Raw genomic sequence first — 20155 nt, 5'->3', positions numbered from 1 at the left:
CGTCATCATCCTCCTGCTTTGGGTGGATAGAACAATAAAGTTCATCTCTGCCTGATGTTTTGTTTTCTACCTGAGTTGCAGCAAAATAGTTTCCCCGAGTAAAATTTGAATTTCTAATCCATAGCAGGATAAAAATCAGTGAAATATGTTCATTAAAACACAGTTTATTACGAATTTAAAAGACAATTTCAATTTCAAAAACAGTGAGTGATTTAAAACGTAAAAGTAAAATACTGCAGGTAAAACAATAAGGTGCTTTTAGTCCTGGCCTTTGTCGGCTTCGTACCGTTCAGATTTTATTCAGTTTGTTTTGAGTCATCTGAACCAGGAGCTCAGAGTATTTCTCCAGGAGTGACATCATCTGCTCATCCTGCGTCTGACCAGAGGGGGCGCCGCTGCACGGCGCCAGCAGCACAGCCTGCAGCTCCCTGTGAGCAGCGATGGCGGCTTCCTGCAGGACGGAGCAGCTTTCTGATCCCTCAGAGCCGAAAACCTGCTGGGAAAAAACGTCAACGGAGAATCAGAGAAATCAGACGAATGATCCAAATGGTCTAAACATGGCCGCCGTTAGAACGACGCCAACCTGGCGGAACAGGAGGACGGCTCGCTGTGTTGCCTGGCGCAGAACAATGGCGGCCTGCTGACACTGCTGCAGGCTGACAGGCTCCACCCCCTCTTCACCTGAAGCAGAAAAACAAAAATAAAAACATGATTTTATCGGTTCAGAGTGAAGAGCGTCTCCATGGAGACGATCCGAGGATTCACCTGTCCGACAGGTGCCACTGTCTGCCTGGGGGCGGAGCCTCTCTGACACGGGGGAGGAGGAGGAAGTGGGCGGGGCAAATACCGACGAATCAGGTGCAGCAGAAACATCTAAAAATAAAATAAAGTAAGCTTTGCCTTCAGCAGAACCTTCATCCGGGTTTTTTTCCAAACATTTTTCAGTTTAAAAATATTTCAGATTCCCTAAAATCTGGAGTTGAATTCAGGTGAGCCGGATCGGACCGAACCAAGGTCGGCTTCATAGTTAAAATTTTAATCCATTTTTTCCCTCAATTTAAAAAAAACCCCAAAACTTTAGAACTGACAAACAAAACGGGCTTTTATTCAAACTCTCTTTCAGTTGATCTGAACTCAAAGTTTAACTCAATAAAAGACGCCGGCCAAACAAAATGGCCGCGGTGAAGTCACTGAACTATGGAAGCCCACCTGGATCAGTCGGACTTCCTGGCTCCGCCCCTTTCCATCCCCCAGGTGGCGCTGGGAGGGCGGGGCTCTGGATTAGTGTCCTGTTGGGATTGGTTGGCGTCTCGTCGAGGCTGCCGGCGCGCAGTGATGTCACTGCAGGGGGCGTGGCCAAAACCTGCATGCTAAAAAGGAGAAAACTGATAAATAATAATGTTTAACTTAATTAATAATAATTAATAAATATTAAAAACACTGTTTTTCATATTTATTAATGTCTTGTGATACTATTCTATATTCTGCAGCATGGACAGGATAAACTAAAATATAACTTCAGATCATAATCTGAAGTTTATAATAGGAATAATAAAACATGTTTTCCAATATCTTAGAATTTAGTAAATTGAAATAATTTTGGTAAATCTAATAAAGCTAAAAGAAAAGTTTGGTCTGCTTTAACTTCAACAGCGAGAAAAAACCATGTTAGTATGAAAACATCTGGTTTCAACTGTAAATGTTTTCCAAATTTAGGTTTTTAATCAAACGTTAGACTGAACTTTACTACAAAACTGTTTGAAGATGAAGCACTTCCCAATCCTTGAAAACACTCAACTGAAATTAAAGCATTTCCAAGGTTTTCAAGGACCTGTATGAACTCAGAGTTTAACATGACGGTGAATCAGGGCCGATGGAAAAAATGGAGTAAATAAGAAAAATAAATAAATCTGAAAAATAAACTCAGACATTTTTCAGAAAAAAAAAAATTCTGACCTCCAAAATTCTAAAATTTGCAAGAAAAAATGTTTTTTTTTTCAGAAGCAGTTTTTATGCAGAAATGTACTTTTTCAGAGTCAGAGTGAAATCTGACTTCATCTGAGGATCTGGGGCCTCATTCATAAAACACTGCGCAGTTTTCACACTAAAACTTGCTGTATGGAAAAATGTAGAAAAGTGCGGCGCACAAAAAACCCAGATGCATAAAGCCGTGGCTGCGCACCTTTCCTTTATAAATCCTCATTTGCTGCTCCACCTGTCGCCTCCATAAAAACACATTAATGTAAATTAGTATAAATACTCGGAAGTCTGCCGCTGCGTGAAGCAGTAACCATGGAAACGACCTTGTTTGTAGCAGTATTAGTATTTATAATAATAATAATAATTATATATTTTATTTAAAAGGTGCTTTGAGGATACATAATGTCACCTCACAAAATAAAACTACATTTTAAAGAAAAAAAAATCCAAATTAAAAAAATTAAAAATAAAGAGATCCTGTAAATGGCTGTTAGAGCAGCAGAACGTTCAGCTGGATTTAAAGACAGTCAGAGAGTCTCTGAGTGGGAATGTGGACGATTATTATAAATACTAGAGGCTTCATGTCCATAAGGCGCATTCACAAAGCGGACGACTGCAGCTGGACCGGTACCGGTACCACACAGCTCTTTAAGTTTTGCTCCAGGATGATCAGTCTGGATTAATCTAAACGCTCATAAACCATCAACATTTCCCAGCAGATGGATCTGATCTCTGATCAATCGCTCCCTCTGAATCCTTCCTTGGCAATGTTCTCCATCTGAGCCAAAGCTCCTCAGGTAGCAGCTCACCTTGATGCAGCTACTTCAATACGTGTGACTGCATTCACACCTTGATCACCTTAAAATAATCAAACCTGTTGATTATTTGTAATCAGCAGGTCTGAGTTAATCTGCTGATCCAACACTGTTTTCTTCCTTTAGTGAGAATGAAATGACCCATAGATGCATTTTGCGCTTCGGCGCTCGGACCGATGCATTTCATCTTTATGAGACAAAAACTGAGAAAAAGTATTATTTACATTCTAGTGAGGTTTTCACACACTTTTATTTTCTTTATTTTGTGTGCATGTTAGCTTATTGTCTGACGATAAATGCGGTTCAGTTTTGTCGTTTACGTTTAAACAATAAAATATTAAAATCATAAAAAACACCGGGTTTGATGCTTCTTGGTCTAAATAACTGAATGTCATCAGATTTCAGTGGATTTAGGTGAGTTTTGACTCTTTGCAGTTTGATATTGTCCGCAGAAAAAGTTTGTGTGGCTGCTGCACATTTTCACACCAGCGAAAATTTGCATATATTTATGCAAACTTTGACGCAAAGTAAATTTTTATACATGCCGACTTGTGTGTAAAATATGGCGCCGCACATTTTTCGTGCGCACGCCGCTTTAGACATGAGGCCCCTGGAGACTGCTGCCATGTTTTAAGTGACTGGAGCTTCCTACCTGCTGCCCTGCTCCTGCTGGGATGTGGGCGGAGCCTGTAGGGATATGGGCGGAGCCTGTTGGGATGTGGACGGAGCCTGTAGGGATGTGGGCGGAGCCTGTAGGGATGTGGGCATGATCTGTTGGTTCTCCTTGTTCTCCTCCAGGGGGCAGCAGGCGGGTTTGGAGATGTCCAGGAACGTGAGGCGGGACTCCTCCATTACTGAAGACGAAGCGCCGCTGTTGGCAGTTCTGGACGTGACATCTGATTGGTGGAAACAGAAACAGGTGAGGCAGTGAAGCTGACTCAGGTGAGTCAGAGGAAACGCCCAAGTTGTGCTCCGTCAGATGATTATCAGACCGATTTGGTCCTGATGCGACTGATTGGAAATCATCTGCTGATCAGGAGAGAAACCTTCACCCAGAAGCCTCGGCTGCACCGTGAGAGACACACCGCGAGTCGCTCACACACCTCCCAGCGTCTTCCTGCACCGCAGCACCAGCACCGTGTGTCGTCTGCGGGCCACCCGCCGCCGGGGCTCATGGGAAATCCCACAGGAAGCTCTGCTACCCAGCACCGCTCTACCTCCCACTGCGGTCACACCAACACTCCCTGTTGGCGAACGGAACATGTGAATTTATCTGGAGTTCCTCAGGGAGGCGTTCCCGGCCTCCTGGATGGACCAGAAACAGATCCGTTAAACCCGACCGGCGCCTTCCAGGTCTGATCGGTATCGGGGGACGATCTGAGTGTTCAGAACCGGTCTGAGCTCAGTCACGTCAATCTTCATCTGATCTGAAGCAGGACCGGTCCAGCCGGTCCGGCTGCCTGCTTCCAAACAAAAGAGTTCCTGAAGAGGCTCCGGTCCCTCGGAGTTCAACGAACCCGGGCGGAACCGGACCGTTTGGGTCAGACGAGCTGAACTTGGCTTTCAGCTCATGAATCCAAACAGAACCGTCTGAACAAACCGACCTGCTGCTGGTTTATCACCAACTTCAGGTTTAAACAAAGAAAATCCTAAAACTTTTCCTCAGTTTGTTATAATTCTGTGTAGAAACTGAACTACAAGCAGAGAGTTAAAGGTCCCGTTTGCCATCTGAGGACATTTAAAGATTCTTGATTATTTTAACCCTGAAATCCATTCAGTTGCATATCTGAGTCTGTGGGGCAGCCGGAAGGTTGAATCTCGTCTCTGCAGAAGCTGCATAGATACGGTTTTATTTTATTGGGTCACATCTTTCAGTCTGTTCTATGTTTTTTGAACTATCACATCACAGTATTTGCTGCAGAACTGCTGAACAAGGTCATGGACTTCAGGCTAACATGTTCTGTTAATCCGCCATTTTTAGGTCTTACAGTAATTTTGTAGTCCAAGTTCAAGGAAACTAGAAGTGGTTCAGTCAAAGCAAAGCGGAAAGCTGCTCATGTTAAGATGACAAACTATATGTTAGACATTCATTTATTGTGTCTGTGATGTCCTGGCTGCCGTTTTGCTAGCAGTAGCATCATACCTTTGCTAATGTTAGCACTGTATGCTAGCTGTTAGCTTCTTGAGGACAGAACCGAATCATTTGTTTCAAATTTTTACATAAACAGTCCAGCATTGTTTTTGTCAACATGATCCAAATGCAGACAGTAACGTAGCGTTAGCATTAGCTAACTCGCTAACAAGCTGTGGAGGCTGAATGGATAAGTCTGCTGTTGACATGTTTTATTGAATTATGGAATAAAAAGTTTCTGCGTCGTTAGCTAATTGTGTATCTGCTATCAAGCCAGCAAAATGGCCGAAGGGGTTATAGTGGGGCGTTTAAAGAAACGGCATCAAAACCAGTAAAACAAAGTGGAGCTAAAATAACCAGGATTCAGACTGAAGGAATTAAGGATCCATTAAAACAACGATCTGCTTTAAACGGTTCTGATTAGTTAATATGTTCAGTTCCACTAACAGTTAAATAGGAATCCGTGTAATAAACCGTGACTGGACCGGATCAGAACTCGCCTCCATTAGCGTTTTCTCCCCGAGTCGATCCCGGAAACCCGATGGCGCCGCTGGGCTCGGATCTCATCTGGAGTTCTGATCCGATCTTCGGGTTTGAGTTGCTCTCCTCAGAGATCCTGCCTGTGATCCGGCCGGGTCGGACCCTGGAGCACACCAGAACCGCGTCGGCGTCAGTGCGGTGCTCGGGCGGCGCCGGGCCGCGGGGAATGGACCGGACTCGGTCCTGGAAGCGGGACAGGAAGCGGGTGGAGATGCTGAGGCGCGGGTTCAGGAAGGGCTTCTCCTGGGCCGGCCGCAGCGCCGTCAGGTCCGCATCGAAGCGTTCTGCAGAACCACACGGCGCTCAGAGCGGGAAGCAGCAGCAGGAAGTCGGGTCGGGTCAGGAGGTTCTTACCTTCAGCCAGACTGGAGGCCAAACTCTCAAAGTGGTTCTTCAGAGAGTTCCGGTCCTCGTCGTCCTCCGGACCCAAACTGCCCACAGAGCTGCTCTGGCTCAGGGAGTCGGTGTCTGACGGAGAGAAGCAGTTTGGATCAGAACATCCTGCAGCAAAACACACTTCTACTTCTAAATATGACGCCTTTGTTTTGAAAACCCAAGTTAAGCTCTTATATTTTAGATCCAAACGTTAAATTCTGCAGAACCTTTCGGGTTATTTAGTTTCAGGCAGCCATGTTGGATTCTTTGAAAGGCGACCGGTTCTGTTTCCTTTAGTGGGTTAGTCATGGCCTATACAAAACAAGCTCATCACGTTTTACACAAAATCGTTCTTAGAGATTTCAAATCAGCTGCTGCTGGCCACGCCCCCAACTCTACGTTTACACTGATACGTCAAAATGGCTGCAAACATGCACAATAATATAACCATACATCTTTGAAAAGCAGAAGTGGAGCCTCCTGCACAACCAATCAGAATGCAGCAAGTGGCTTCTGGATGGTGAGTCAACACCAAAATGCTTTGTGTTCTCCAGGAGCCATTGTACAGCGGGAAAACCAGCGGTACAATGGCTGCTGGAGCTCGCCTTCGGTTGCTAGGTAACTTAAAGCTTTTAGAAACAGCAAAGGAGACAAACCAGGTGAAACTGGAGAAAAACCTCCAGCGGGTGGGTGGAAATGACAGCAGCTCAGGTTTAAACGTCTCTGAGTATCTCAGCCTCACGCTGAGCTGAAGATTAAACTGAGGATTTTAATGAGTCCAAGGTTCGATTATTATGGTCTGTTAAAACTTCAGGACAGTAACTTCACAATAACTCGACTCTCCCAGGATTTAAACGTCTACTAAAATAAAACAAAATAAAAGTTAATCATATAGTCGATCTATGAATAAAGTTTCATATGGACTGAAATTAAACATCAGCTTCAATTCTCCACCATCGGTTTCTGTCTGGGTCAAAGGTCACGAGAGGACAGAACGTTCTCCAATTCGGTTTGTTTTATTCAGTGTAGAAAATGACTCCACATGTTTCCTACATGTTAAAAATCCTGGTATTTGGACCCTCTGGCGCCCCCTGCCGGGCCCTCTGGCCCCTAGAATCCCCCCTGCCCCCATGGACCCTCTGGCCCCTAAAATCCCCCCTGCCCCCATGGACCCTCTGGCCCCTAAAATCCCCCCTGCCCCCATGGACCCTCTGGCCGGGCCCTCTAGAGATCCAAGATCTCTTGGATCTTCAGGTTTTGGTTTGTATCTCTGCAGATGGACCGGCGCCGGCGCTGTTTACCGGTGTCGTGCTGCGGCTCCAGACTTCCTGTCGACCCTTCGGAGCAGGCCGAGTCCGGACTGGGGTGCGTCCTCCACACAGGCTCCGCCCCCTGACCTCTGACCTCCAGCGCAGGATCGGCCCCGGCCTCCACCTTGAAGTCCCTGGAACAGGAAGTCCAGGTTCAAACCCGAACAGAACCGCAGCACCGGGCCGAGGGGGCGGGGCTTACCTGTCGGACAGGGCGGTGCTGCCGTCAGACTGGAGGATGAAGGTCTGGTTTCCCCTGGCCGTCTGCAGCACCTGAACGCCACACAGAGTTAACACACAGCTGATGACATCACAAACACAGCTGATGACATCACCCAGGTGTCCCGCCCACCTCCTCCTCCTCTTCGTCTCCCAGCAGGCTGTCCAGGCTCTGAGGGTGGAACTCTTCCTCCTCCTCTTCCTCATGGCTGGCGTTTAGGCCAGAGCAGAAGGCCAGCGGGTTCAGAGGCTCCGCCCACCGGCTGCGTACCTGGCTGGGCTCCGCCTCCGATTGGTCGACAGACGAAGCCTCGGCCTGCAGACAAAACCCGACGTTACAGAATCCACACAGAACCGGTCCGGTATCCAGAACCGGTCCGATACCGTCGGGATCAGAGGGAACCGACCAGCTTCCGGAACCACATGGGCATCTTCCCGTTGGTCTCCAGCAGCAGCGTCTCTGAAAAACAAAGTTTAGTTCATGAATGTGGAACCTTCAGCAACAAGGCAGAACTCAATAATCTCAATAATCTAAATCTCAATCATTTAATCACTTAAATGATTTACAGTCATCAGCTATGAAACAGTCAAAATCTTCCTGATGGTTCCAGTTATTAATCCAGTGCAGCTCCAGCCCTGATCTATGAGTCTATGAGGCTATGAGTGTTCTCTACCGGACCATCAGTGAGTTGCAATCCTCACACACAGAGGGCGTTTTCATCATTGCTGGGGATTTTAACCAGGCCAACATGAAGACTGTTCTCCCTCACTTCAACCAGTATGTGGATTTTCCAACCAGGGGAGGAAATACTCTAGACTTGGCCTACACCAACATCAAAGAAGCATTCAGAGCAGCCCCCCGCCCCCACCTTGGCTCTTCAGACCACCTTATCTGTCATGCTAATTCCTGCATACAAGCCCCTGCTGATCAGAACAAAACCTACAGTGAAGCAGGTGAGGGTGTGGACTGAGGGGGCCATGGAGGCACTTCAGGACTGTTTTGGGTGCTCCGACTGGGAGATGTTCAAGGCAGCAGCCACTTACAAGACCAGATCAACATCAATGAGTACGCCATGACGGTGTCAGCCTACATCAACAAGTGCACAGAGGACGTCAGCATCACTAAGAACATTATCACCCGGGCCAACCAACAACCCTGGATGACTAAGGAGGTACGGGAAATGCTAAAAGCACAGAACTCAGCCTTCAAGTCTGGCGACAAGGAGGCACTGAGGACAGCGAGAGCCAACTTGAACCGTGCTATCAGGTTAGCAAAGCAAACCCACAGTCAGAAAATACAGGAGTTCTTCCACGACACCAGCAACACCAGGAGTATGTGGCAAGGCATAAAGGCGATCACAGATTACAATCCATCGTCCCCCCCAGTGGGCGAAGTTGATGCTGACTTTCTCAATGGACTCAATAACTTCTTTGGGAGGTTCGAGGCACTGAACAGTACTCCGGCAAAGAAAACTGTTCCCCACCAGGAAGAGGAGGCACTCTGCCTGGACACAGCCGATGTGTTGAAGACTCTGAAAAGAGTCAACCCACGGAAGGCCCCAGGCCCCGACAACATACCTGGGCGGGTGTTCAGGGAATGCGCAGGTCAACTGGCTGGTGGCCTAACAGACATTTTTAACACCTCACTGGACCAAGCCACAGTGCCAGCCTGTCTCAAAACTGCCTCCATCATTCCGGTGCCAAAGAAACCTCAAGTCACCTCTTTCAACGATTACCGGCCTGTGGCACTGACTCCCATCATGATGAAGTGCTTTGAAAGGCTGGTAAAAGAACACATCGTCTCCAGACTCCCCTCCACATTCGACCCGTTCCAGTTTGCCTACCGCCGAAACCGCTCCACTGAGGACGCCATCTCCTCCGCCCTACACCTGAGCCTGGCTCACCTGGAGGAGAAGAACACTCATGTGCAGATGTTGTTCCTGGACTTCAGCTCAGCGTTCAACACAATCATCCCACAGCATCTGGCAGAAAAACTGGGTCACCTGGGCTTCAGCACCCCCCTGCGCAACTGGCTGCTAGACTTCCTCACCGACAGACCTCAGTCAGTCCGGATCGGACAACTCACCTCCGATGTCATCACCCTCAGCACAGGCTCCCCTCAGGGCTGAGTCCTGAGCCCTCTGCTGTTCACTCTGATGACACACGACTGCGCCCCCAGGTTCGCCACCAACCACATAGTGAAGTTCGCGGACGACACAACGGTGGTGGGCCTCATCAGAGACGACAACGACCTGGACTACAGAGAGGAGGTGGAGCAGCTGGTGGACTGGTGCAGAGACAACAGCCTGATCCTGAACGTTGACAAGACGAAGGAGATGATCGTCGACTTCAGGAAGAACCGGCCCAGCCACGCTCCACTGCTCATCAACAGCTCGGCTGTGGAGGTGGTCAGCAGCACCAAATTCCTGGGGGTGCACATCACAAACGACCTCACCTGGACTGTGAACACCATGTCTCTGGTCAAGAGGGCACAGAAACGCTTGTATTTCCTGCGGAGGATGAGAAGAGCACACCTGCCCCCGCCCATCCTCAAGACGTTCTACAGAAGCACCATAGAGAGCATTCTGACCAGCTGCCTCTCTGTGTGGTGTGGAGGCTGCAGCGCCTCCGACTGGAAGAACGTGAGGAGAGTGGTGCGGACAGCAGAGAGGATCATCGGGGCCCCCCTTCCCTCCATTCAGGACATTTCATCCCAGCGCTGCGTGTCCCGAGGCCGAAACATCGTCAGTGACCCCTCACACCCCCACCATGGACTGTTCTCCCTGCAGCCCTCTGGAAAGAGGTTCCGCAGCATCCGGTGCAGGTCCACCAGGTTCCGAAACAGCTTCTTCCCACTTGCCATCAGACTGCTGAACTCTTAACTGGACTGCACTCAAAAACTGGTCTCCACTTCATACCTTGCACATGTACAGAGCTAAATAACTTCTATTTTACTGTCAGTCCTGCACTTTATATTTTATATTTAGATTTATATTCCGGAGAAACCTCATAACATTGGAACCTCAAAACATTGTTCTGAGCCGTATGCAAAGAAATTTTGTTCTGTATACACCCTGTGCATGCAAAATGACAATAAAGTCAGTCTAAGTCTATCTAAAGCAGAGAGTCGCCATCGTGATAAAATGAAATATTTTAGGAGGTTTTCATGAAGTTCAGAGGAAGGACAGATCTTCCATAAACTGCTCTGCCAGCAGCAGGTTCTGCTGCATGGAAATATATTCAGATTTTTTGCCAACATGACAAACCGTTCTGGATCCAGTCTGCATACGTTGAATGGAACATTTCTACCTCCTGATCACTGGGGGATATTTGAGTTTTTTAGTCCCCCTGTTATGTTTAAAAACTTGTTAGAAATAAATAAATGATGTTTTTCCGTCTCCTGGGTTCAGGCCGATCTGCTCAGACTCACCAGCAGGGGGCTCCGGTCTCCCGGGGGTCAGCTGATCCTCCTTCTCCTCCACCAGAGGCAGCTGGGAGGCGGGGACGGTGATGAAGGTCTCCCTCCTGGAACACAGACAGAGCGGCTGAAGCGGCCAGCGCCCCCTGCTGTCGCCTCCGGGAATGCCACCCACCTGATGCTGGGCTGCTGAGGGCCACTCGGCCCCGGGGCCCGCCTCTTCCTCATGGTGCTGCTCATCTGGGGATCCAGGCGCCACACAAACACGCAGCTGCAGAACAGCAGAAGGGGGTCAGAGCGGGGTCAGAGGTCACGGCCAGATGGGCCTCCGTGTCAGAGGTTACCTGTCTCCGGACGCTGAGATCAGATGTCTGCAGTCCTGGCTGAACCGCATGCAGCTGACCAGCTCTGAGCAACACACAGAGGTCAAAAGGTCAGCAGGAGCCGCCATCGTCTGCAATGGAGTTAGCAGTTATCCTGTTTGGGCACTTTTTCCTTCCACCCAACTTTCTATAAATACACTGAAACCTGTTAGTAATATTGTGGTCGTTTCCGTTACGCTGTAACGTCTCTATAAATATAAAAAAATACTGAACTTGTTTTTTAGCATATTCTCATTTTTTAAATATGAAAATCCAGCAAACAAACCAGTTCAGTTGTTCTGTGGGATAAAGTAGAAACTCCACTTTGAGTAACTTCACTGAATGAATATTCAAACATGAATAAACTGAATAAATGCATTAGTTTATGTTGGAGTGAGACCTCTCGTTCATAGACCAGCTTTGTAGTTTTCATTGAAGGTTTTCATTACACATTTTAGCTTTATACTGAAAAACATTAACTGCAAGTTTTTTCTGTCAGAATTGTTTTACAGTTTATTTGTGTTCATTTTTTATTTTTGTCTTTAAAAGATTCAGAATTTGGACCTAAAATTAGATTTTTCTCCATCTGATGACATCATTGATTCTATGCTGCATCGTGTTTCTGTGTTTATGATGTAAAGCACTTTGAAATGCCTTGCTGCTGAAATGTGCTGTACAAATAAAAATTGATTGATTGATCATGATACTCAATACTTTGATTTGAAAAGGAAAAAGTGATTTAAGACATTACTTAAGCAAAAATAAAGTGAAGTAGAGCTACGTCTCCAGAAAAATGTTGCTGTTTCTAGTAGAGGTGAACCGATACAAGAACGCTATCGGCCAAACTCAGAATCGGCAGGTCAGGCTTTCAGAAGATCTGCGATCGGTGCAGCTCTAGGTTCTAGAAGCTTCAGTCAGAACATTTCTTTGCTGATCTTCCTCTTCCTCACCTGAGTGACCGAACAGAGTGGCGACGCACTCTCCGGTCTCCGCGTCAAAGATGGTGATGTTCTTATCAGAGCAGCTGGTGGCGAAGAACGATCCGGACGGGTCCGAGTGAACCTGCAGACGGCCAGAGGTCAGCCAGAGGTCGGCCAGAGCCCGGTCTGAAGCGGTTCCGGTTACCTTGAGCAGGGCTCCCTCGTCGCTCGCCGAGCCCTTCAGGCTGCGCTCCAGCTTCCCGGTCTCCACACTGTAAACTCTGAGGAGGCAGCGCTGAGTCAGAGGGTCAAAGGTCAAACAGGCCGAGCGCTCCGGTCGGTCTTTACCTGACGTTTCTGTCCTGACACGCCACAGAGACACGCGTTCCGGTCGGGTCCAGGTCCATGTCGTACAGCGTGGTCTTCTCCACCACATGGTGGCGCCGGGAGAACAGCGACCCGTCCGGCGTCTGGGGAAAGAACCAGAACCAGAATCAGACCCAGTGGAGCGGCTCAGCAGAGCATCAGGCCGGGCTCAGGAGCCATGAAATCATTTTAATGAGATAAAACGGTTCTGATGCTGAAAACACATCATTTCCATATTTATTAAACTATTACTGAAGTGCAACAACACAACATGCCCAACGTCTCAGTAACGTTCTTCTCTTATTATCACATTATTTCCTCTCAGCATTATGGCTTCATTCCAATCATTTTATTCTTATTCTTATCCTGGTCATTTGATTTATTTCACCCTGTTCATAACTCTGCAAATGGATTCTATTGGTTCAACTTCTGATTGACTAAAACAGACTGACGCTGCGCCTGGCTGCAGGAAACAGGAAGTGGAGGATGGAAACATGAAGCTCAGCGTTCCTGTGGCGTGAACAGCAACGCCTTCCTGACACGCAGTGAGATGCAGCTGTGGTGCGTTCAGGTTCCAACCTGCTCGGCCGTCTGAACGTAGATGCTCTTGTCGGCTCCACAGCTCACCAGCTGGACCTCTGGACTCTGACCTGAACCCAGAACAAGCAGAAGCTGAATGTTCCCTGAACGCATCGTTGGCTCAGAGCAGATTGAACCAGAGCAGCCAATAGGAGTGGGCGCCTGGCTGGCCCCGCCCTCACCGGTGAACTTGACGGCGGTGATGGAGGCGGAGTGGTCGTTCAGGGTCTGCTGGAGGTTGTAGTTCTTCTCCTGGTTGAAGATGTGGATGAGTCTATCTCTGCTGGCTGAGGCCAGCAGCTTCACTCCTGAACCAGTCACAGGAAGTAAACAGGAAGTCAGCTTTTCTACAGGATCCAGTTCTGCGTTCAGACGTCATCATGGTAACGTGGAGCAACAGCTTGGATCTCACCTGAGGACAAAGGAGAAAACTCCAAACAGAGAACCTCGGAGTCGTGAGCCTCGATCTTCAGCTGCTCAGTCAGGCTCTCCAGGTCAAAGATCCTGGAAACAGGAGGCACCACTCGGTTACAGAAATTCAAATTCATTCAAATGACGGCTCACAGGAAGGAAACCTGATAAACACCAAGCTACAGAACAAAGTCTCTGAGTCCTCAGGAGAATGTAAAGATTTCATCCTGATGGCGTTCTAAAGCAGCATCAGGAGTACGGCTGACCGATTCATTGGCTGACCGACTCATCGGCTAAACCATTCATTGGCTGACCGACTCTTTCTTGCTATATTTAGAAACAGATCAGAAAAAAAATGAAATAAAATACCATCAGATAAAATTGGCCAGAAACCTGCAATCGGTGCAGCCCTACTTAGGAGGTGAATCAGTTCAACACTTTAACAGAAGAGGACGAGTTTCGGCAACATTTAAAGAATCCTGGATGAAATTAAATTCTGATTTGAACAAGTAAACTGTAAAAAAAAAACTAAATGAATCATAAATGATTAAACCAAACCTCCACATCCAGACTGAGTTTCTCTGAACTGGGGTGAACCTTCAGAACCTGAAGCAACTCCGGTTCTGTTAGCTAACGGCTAATGTCCGGCTCTGATCAGAAACCTGAGGCTCTGCATCCTGAGGCGGTTTCTCACCTCAGGTTCCCACAGCGGTCTCCGGCAGCCAGGTGCTTCCCGTCCGGACTGATTCCCAGCACCCGGATCCCGGCTTTCCCATCCGGCCCGTCGGCCTCGGCCCGCTCGCCCGCCGCCTGCAGGGGCTGCACGTCTTCCCCCACATACAGGATCTTCAGCAGGTCCTGGAAACACAACGACCCGCTGCAGCCTGAGGACGAACCACCAGGTCCACTGACTGGACCCGGCAGAACCGGAGCGTCAGGCAAAGCCAGAGAACAATTCTGGTTTAAAGCCGGACTCCGGACCGGTCAGAACCCATCTGGTCCTTCTAGATAAAACCCAAATCGTAACAGAAGCTTGTTGGTGGATAAATATTTATTCTGATAACTGCTGTGACTCAATAACCGCTCACACTCTTATTGTTGTAAATCAGACTTATTTTGGACCTAGAACCGGTTCAACGGAGCTACAACACCGTCCACTGATTGGAGGACAGAAAACGTAACACTAGCATGAGCAGCGTTAGCCGTCTGGGTTCAACCCGCTCTGCCAGGCCGAGTCCGTTAGCGCTGGAAACGCTCCTGAAAATGAACTGGACTGCAGCGAACCGCGCCGCAGTGGAACAAGGCTTCACTGGGCCAAGATTTAGGCCCAACACTAGCTAGCCGGCCAGCTAGCGGCTTAGCTAGCTGAACAGTCCTCGGAATTTTTTTTATTAAACTGATATTCTTTAAAAACTGTCTGGCACCAAACTGCAAAGTTCTGATTAAAATGAAAGAGTAGAATAAGCCTACTTAGTTTCAAACCGACATTTTAAAGAAGTTTCCAAAGAATAAAAATACAAAATAAAGGATTTAAAAAAAGAATCATAACTAAGAAACAACTCTCCTTCAGTGTTTTAGCTTGAATTAATTTTGATTAATCGCATCATTTGAAGCCACTGTGATGAGCTGAGCCTGAACCGGTCCGGTCTCACCTGGCTGTACTGGTTCCTCTGCCTGATGGGGGCGTCAGAGTGCCACAGCCTGATGGTGTTATCAGAGGAACAGGTGAGGAAGGACGATGGAGGCAGACAGGCCTGAGACGGATCCTGCAGCTCCGGATAAACCTGGAAAACAAAACATTCCAAACCGTCAGTGGATTAAAAATAAAACATTATCCTTCTGGTGCCAAAGGAGAAGTTTCCTGATTTATTAATAACTTCATAACGTTGATATTTGATCAACTCGGTTGGTCCAGTCCAGGTTTTTCTGCTTCCAAAACTGCATTTCCTTCAGGTAAATCTGAACATTTTCTGCAGGTGTTATGAGATCAGACCTTCGTATCGGTGAATCCGTGATGAACAGATTTAGATGAGAGTGACTATAAATTACTGATTGATTACTGATTGATGATCGATCAGAATATTGATGATGCGTTCCTGACCTGGATGTTCCACACGCAGCTGCTGTGGTACAGAGCCGAGTGCAGCCTCCCGGCGTTCTTCACGTCCGCCACGTCCCAGACGTACACGCTGTGGTCCGTGTACACGCAGCTGAGCCGCTGCCCTCTGGGGTCAAAGGTCAGCGCCAGGGTGTCGGGATGCGCCGCCTCGGAGCCGGCGGGAGGTGGGCTGCTGTGGGAGCAGGAGGTCAGAGGTCAGAACGGGTGTGACGGCGCAGAGCAGAGGGGGTGGCGGCGTTCCGACCTGTGCGGCGCACTCCGAGTCAGATCCACGCCCAGGCGGTGCGGCCGCGGCAGCGTTCCCACGTACTCCAGGTCGGCCGGCCGGAAAACCCGGATCACTCCGTCTGCGCAGCCGCAGAACACCCAGTCCTCGCTGACCGCCAGGCCGCTCGCCGCCGCCGTCTGCAGGAGAAGAGGCCGGGTTATCGCGGGAACGCCCCCGACATGCCAACATCACGACCTCTGACCTTCAGGTCCACCCAGGCTTCCAGCTGCCGTCTGCCGTTGAACAGACACAGGACCCCGGCGGCGGTGACGCAGTACGTGTTGCTCGCAGCTTGGCCCCGCCCACACGCCACTCCGCAGAACACGCTGTTCTTATGGTCGCCTAGCAACCCGGACCGACCAATCAGCGGCACGGTGCTGTTCACCTGGGAGCAGAGAGGGAACAGGTGAGAGCCAGGCGAGCTGCAGGAAGCCGGGCTGTGATTGGCTGAGGAGGCGTCAGCTGACCCGCCGGTCCTTAGAGCCATCCAGGTCCCAGAACTTTACGTGTCGGTTTCCCGCGGTAACGAAGTAGCTGCTGTCCTGGGAGAAGGAGACGGAGAAGACTCTGCTGGACACCTTGTTGGTGGCGATGATGGAGCCTTTCTGCTCAGGGTCAAAGGTCAAGGTAAGGTAGAATGTTAGCAACAAGTACAGATGGAAAGACATAAACAATAACATAATAATGTAGCAGAAAACAATCCAGAACCTTCTGCTTTCAGAATAACTCAAATATAAGAATTTACCACCATCATGAATGAAATTTAATATTTTATGAACAGAAAAAGGTAATAAAGCTTGGATTGATGCACTGGCCTCAAGTACTGGCCGTTTTGAAACTAGGGTCGGATTTTGCAAATATGAACATCAGTTTTGCAAATGACCTTCATTCTAGCTACCAAAAAATCTTTTAGGCTAGCTGGTGAGCTAACGTTTAGGGCTATAACAGCAGCTAGTTCCTGGCAGCCTCAATCGCCTTGAGTCGAAGAACATCTGACAAACATATTTAATGGCGATTTACTTTTTTTTTTTTTAAATTAGTCAAAGACATTTTAAGGCTTTAATTATAGATACAAGAATTTACGGATGCACTGAGATCCTGGATATCAACTATGTGAAGAAACTATGATAAGTCTGTTCTGGAGGGATATTTTCCTAGAGAACCTGTTTCTTTCACTTCCTGTCAACAGGATCGGACAATCAGGTTGTCGGTAGTTTTGTCAAAATGTGACTTAATTCATCTGCCCAATCAAACGTACAGATTTAACTCCCAGTAAGGAAACCCTGGGTGTTTTACAGGCTTTAAAGGATCATTGAGTGTAAAACCAGCCAGGACCCAGCAGCTGGGATTCAGAACCCACTCAGTGTGTGAGTGTGTGTGTGTGTGTGTGTCCTCACCTTCCAGTCCCACACACTGACGGTCCGGTCATGCTGGAACCCCACAGAGACCACATAGGAGCCGCTGCAGGAGAACGCCACGCAGGACACGCCGTACTTATGGGCCTGGACTTCGGCCACCTGGCCTCCGCTCACCTCCCACACCCGGACGCAGGGCATGTGGCCGCTCTGGAACAGCAGGGGGCGACATGAGGAGACCAAAACAACCCAAACACCAAGAGACGTCCGGTTTGTCCCTCACCTCTCCGGTCACCAGGTGCTTCCCGTCAGGAGAAAAGCTCAGAGCGGTGAAGGGCTTCCTGCAGGCGTTGATGATGTGATCCTGCTTGTTGCTCTGTGGGCTCAACAGAACCACCACACACCTGGAGGAGGAACAGCAACGTCATCACACGCTGCCACTGCTCAAATCGGCTTCTGTGACAGTTTGAATATGAATAAGTTTATTCTGAACAAATCAATAAATATATTAAATAAAACCAAAAAACATAAATGCATATGCAGAGGTCATGATCAATATTTTCAAAAGCAGCACAAACATAGTCGAGTTGATTGATTGGCACCAAATTTGTCTGAAGTGAATTAGGTGATGTTGACCTTTAATGACCTCTGGAAACAGTTAATATCTTTGAAATGACTGCGGTACAAACAAAATGTTTTGCTGCACAAACGTTTGAAACCAGTTTAGTCAGATTTGAAGAAGGTGAAGATGGTTGGAGGAGGAGAGGCAACGTGACGCGGCACTCACCCTGCAGGATAGGCAATACGGCCAGAGTTAGGGTCAGAGGTCAGGAAGCTGCTGACCACCGGGCTGATCCCAAGAACCTTTTCCAGAGTCACCTGAAGCAAACAGACCAGACTGCTAAAGATCAAACCGTTCACCGTCTGAAATCAGAAACAGTCACATAAATCTAAACCTGCTGATAACTGCAAAAGTCCAAAAAAGGCCTCTGACTGAAGACTGTTGCTGTTACAGGGGCATGCTAAGCTAATGGTTCCAAACTTGGCGTGAAGAACTGCTAATCTTCTTCACCTTAAATAGGTTTCCCCCAGTGTATTATAGGCCTGGCGGCCTGCCATGCTTTACTAGCCCCACCGCATTAAATTAAATGCTGCTAATTCATTTAATTGGCAGCATTAATTAAATGAATTAGCAGCAGTGCGCAGAGCAGCAGATTGAACTCATCCTGCAGGGCCGGTCCAAGGCTGCATGAGGCCTGGGGCAGAATCTGACCTAGGGGCCCCGCTTGCTGCTAAAACCATCAGCACCTCTAACAGTTTCTGGGTTGGATTTAATCTGGGAGAGAGAGAGTAGATTAACTGGCCAACCTGAAAACAATCAGTTATAATTACAGTTTATTAATTTGTATTTGTGAACAAACAGCTCAAACTCACAGCATCAGATTGTCGCTATGGTAACAAAACAATCTAACTATGAATATTGTTCTATGAACTTTTACAAAGTAAACTTGCCAGCTCCTTAAAATCTGACATATAAATGTTAAACAATTTAAAATATTTTCATTTATGCTGAAACCATGAAATCAAATTCAGCAGCTTTGATCATCTCACTAAACAAATGTTACATTTATGGATACAACTTTCAGATAATGGGACAGGGAATAAAATCTGCAAATATTTTCTTCCTCCTTTCCAGTCCCGAAAGATACTTCAGCGCCCAAAGTAAAACAATATCTTTTTTCCAATTATTTTATTTTTACCAACAATGAAACTGATGATATTGTCATGATATGATTTGGTTCTATAGTAGGCAACACTTTCTTTTACCTCCATGTACTAATTTAGGTAAATAAAATGGAGATTGGTGAGCCTAAATAATCCCAATTTAAAGTTATAAAATGAAAAAAAAAAGATTTAATTGTTAAACTGGACTTAAAGAGGAAACATTTTCAGGAATAAATAATTGTCTTGCATGATGAGGATGGAAATTCTCAACGGCATTATTAAAAAAAAACTATGGATACCTACATAATATTTCTAAAGCTTTAAAAGAGCCTGTTTGTGTTCAGTGGATGCAAGTGGAAAGGTGAAAGAAGCCCAGATGTTGTTATAAACTGAAAGCATAGATATGACTTCAACTACTGGGGTTTAAAACATGGGAGCTGTTTAAAAAAAGGCTCTCAGTGGAAAATATAAACACCGAAGCTTGAAAAGAGTGAAACATCCCTTTAACGGGATCCTGAACTCGAAGCAGTTTAACATCAGATGTGAGGGGTGACAGAATTTACCGCAACACCGGTGGCCTACTTGTGTGTTGTCTAAACTTTCCCTTGCTAGGAAAAACGTTTAACCAAAACGTTGGTTAAACTATTTAACCAACGTTTTTTAAACTCGGATAATTGGCAAAAGCTTTTTTTCCCCAAAAGATAATTCGGTTCTAGCTTCTCAGAATAATTAGAACATCTCAAAATCGCCGCGAAGCGCCAGCTAACGGTTCTAACTGCTAACGGCTGTAGCTCAAGACTGTACCCGGGCGCTGGAGCTTTTCCTCGGCTGGCTCTGCCGGCTCTTCCGCCCCGCTGGCTGCCTCCTCCTCTCCGCTCTATCAGCCATACCGGCAAGTGCGCTAAACTTTCAAAAGAGAACAAAAACATAAATAAAATAGCCACGGAAATGCCTTTAATGCCGAGCAAAAGCGCAAAATATATCTCACTTGGTTCAGAAAGTTTTGTTCACAACAAGCTTCTGCTGGTCGCCATGATGGCAGCAGGAAATTTGATACCGATGTAGGCGGCGGGACTGAGGTTCAAACTGAGCCCCGCCCACTGACTTAACAACCAGCCAATCAGCTACTAGGGATTTATTCAAGTGAAACAACCAGCCAATAAGGATTTAAAAAAAAGTCCCTTAGCTCTAAAACTGATGAAAATCTATCATGGCTAAAGTGCGAAGTAAGAAAAACAACTACCGTACTTCAATATCCCTTT

General features: G+C 47.4%; 1 protein-coding gene across 3 annotated transcripts; it reads right to left on the bottom strand.

Moving 5' to 3' along the window:
* Nucleotides 1–146: 146 nt before the first annotated feature.
* wdr62 (WD repeat domain 62) lies at nucleotides 147–19983 on the bottom strand. 3 transcript variants are annotated; one of them, XM_032590920.1, is made up of 32 exons: nucleotides 19882–19983; nucleotides 19698–19799; nucleotides 17956–18047; nucleotides 17452–17572; nucleotides 17211–17378; nucleotides 16281–16418; nucleotides 16016–16198; nucleotides 15790–15950; nucleotides 15528–15717; nucleotides 15079–15210; nucleotides 14121–14284; nucleotides 13428–13519; nucleotides 13198–13323; nucleotides 13016–13086; nucleotides 12419–12540; nucleotides 12276–12351; nucleotides 12101–12212; nucleotides 11133–11196; nucleotides 10964–11059; nucleotides 10801–10895; nucleotides 7777–7830; nucleotides 7504–7691; nucleotides 7354–7424; nucleotides 7143–7285; nucleotides 5821–5934; nucleotides 5427–5750; nucleotides 3899–4039; nucleotides 3448–3691; nucleotides 1210–1370; nucleotides 766–873; nucleotides 584–681; nucleotides 147–496 (listed from the first exon to the last, which is right to left on the bottom strand). In XM_032590920.1, the coding sequence occupies exons 2-32, from the start codon at nucleotides 19779–19781 to the stop codon at nucleotides 290–292; spliced, it is 4140 nt and encodes a 1379-aa protein (XP_032446811.1). In that variant the 5' UTR covers nucleotides 19782–19799; nucleotides 19882–19983; the 3' UTR covers nucleotides 147–289. The 3 variants fall into 3 exon arrangements, with proteins under 3 accessions (XP_032446811.1, XP_032446814.1, XP_032446813.1); XM_032590923.1 differs by having other exon boundaries at nucleotides 7504–7686; nucleotides 7778–7830; XM_032590922.1 differs by having other exon boundaries at nucleotides 15528–15714.
* Nucleotides 19984–20155: the final 172 nt, after the last annotated feature.

This window comes from Xiphophorus hellerii, chromosome 18, assembly GCF_003331165.1.
Source record: "Xiphophorus hellerii strain 12219 chromosome 18, Xiphophorus_hellerii-4.1, whole genome shotgun sequence".
NCBI classification, from domain to species: Eukaryota; Metazoa; Chordata; class Actinopteri; order Cyprinodontiformes; family Poeciliidae; genus Xiphophorus; species Xiphophorus hellerii.
This window is presented reverse-complemented; position numbering and strand designations above follow the sequence as displayed.

Excerpts from the sequence above, each read along its gene's own strand:
- wdr62 (XM_032590920.1), bottom strand. The coding sequence starts at position 19,781 with ATGGCTGATAGAGCGGAGAGGAGGAGGCAGCCAGCGGGGCGGAAGAGC. Across the intron at positions 15,718-15,789 it reads ACTCGGAGTGCGCCGCACAG|CAGCCCACCTCCCGCCGGCT; the intron begins GTCGGAACGCCG and ends CTGCTCCCACAG. Across the intron at positions 14,285-15,078 it reads AGAGGAACCAGTACAGCCAG|GACCTGCTGAAGATCCTGTA; the intron begins GTGAGACCGGAC and ends TTGTGTTTCCAG.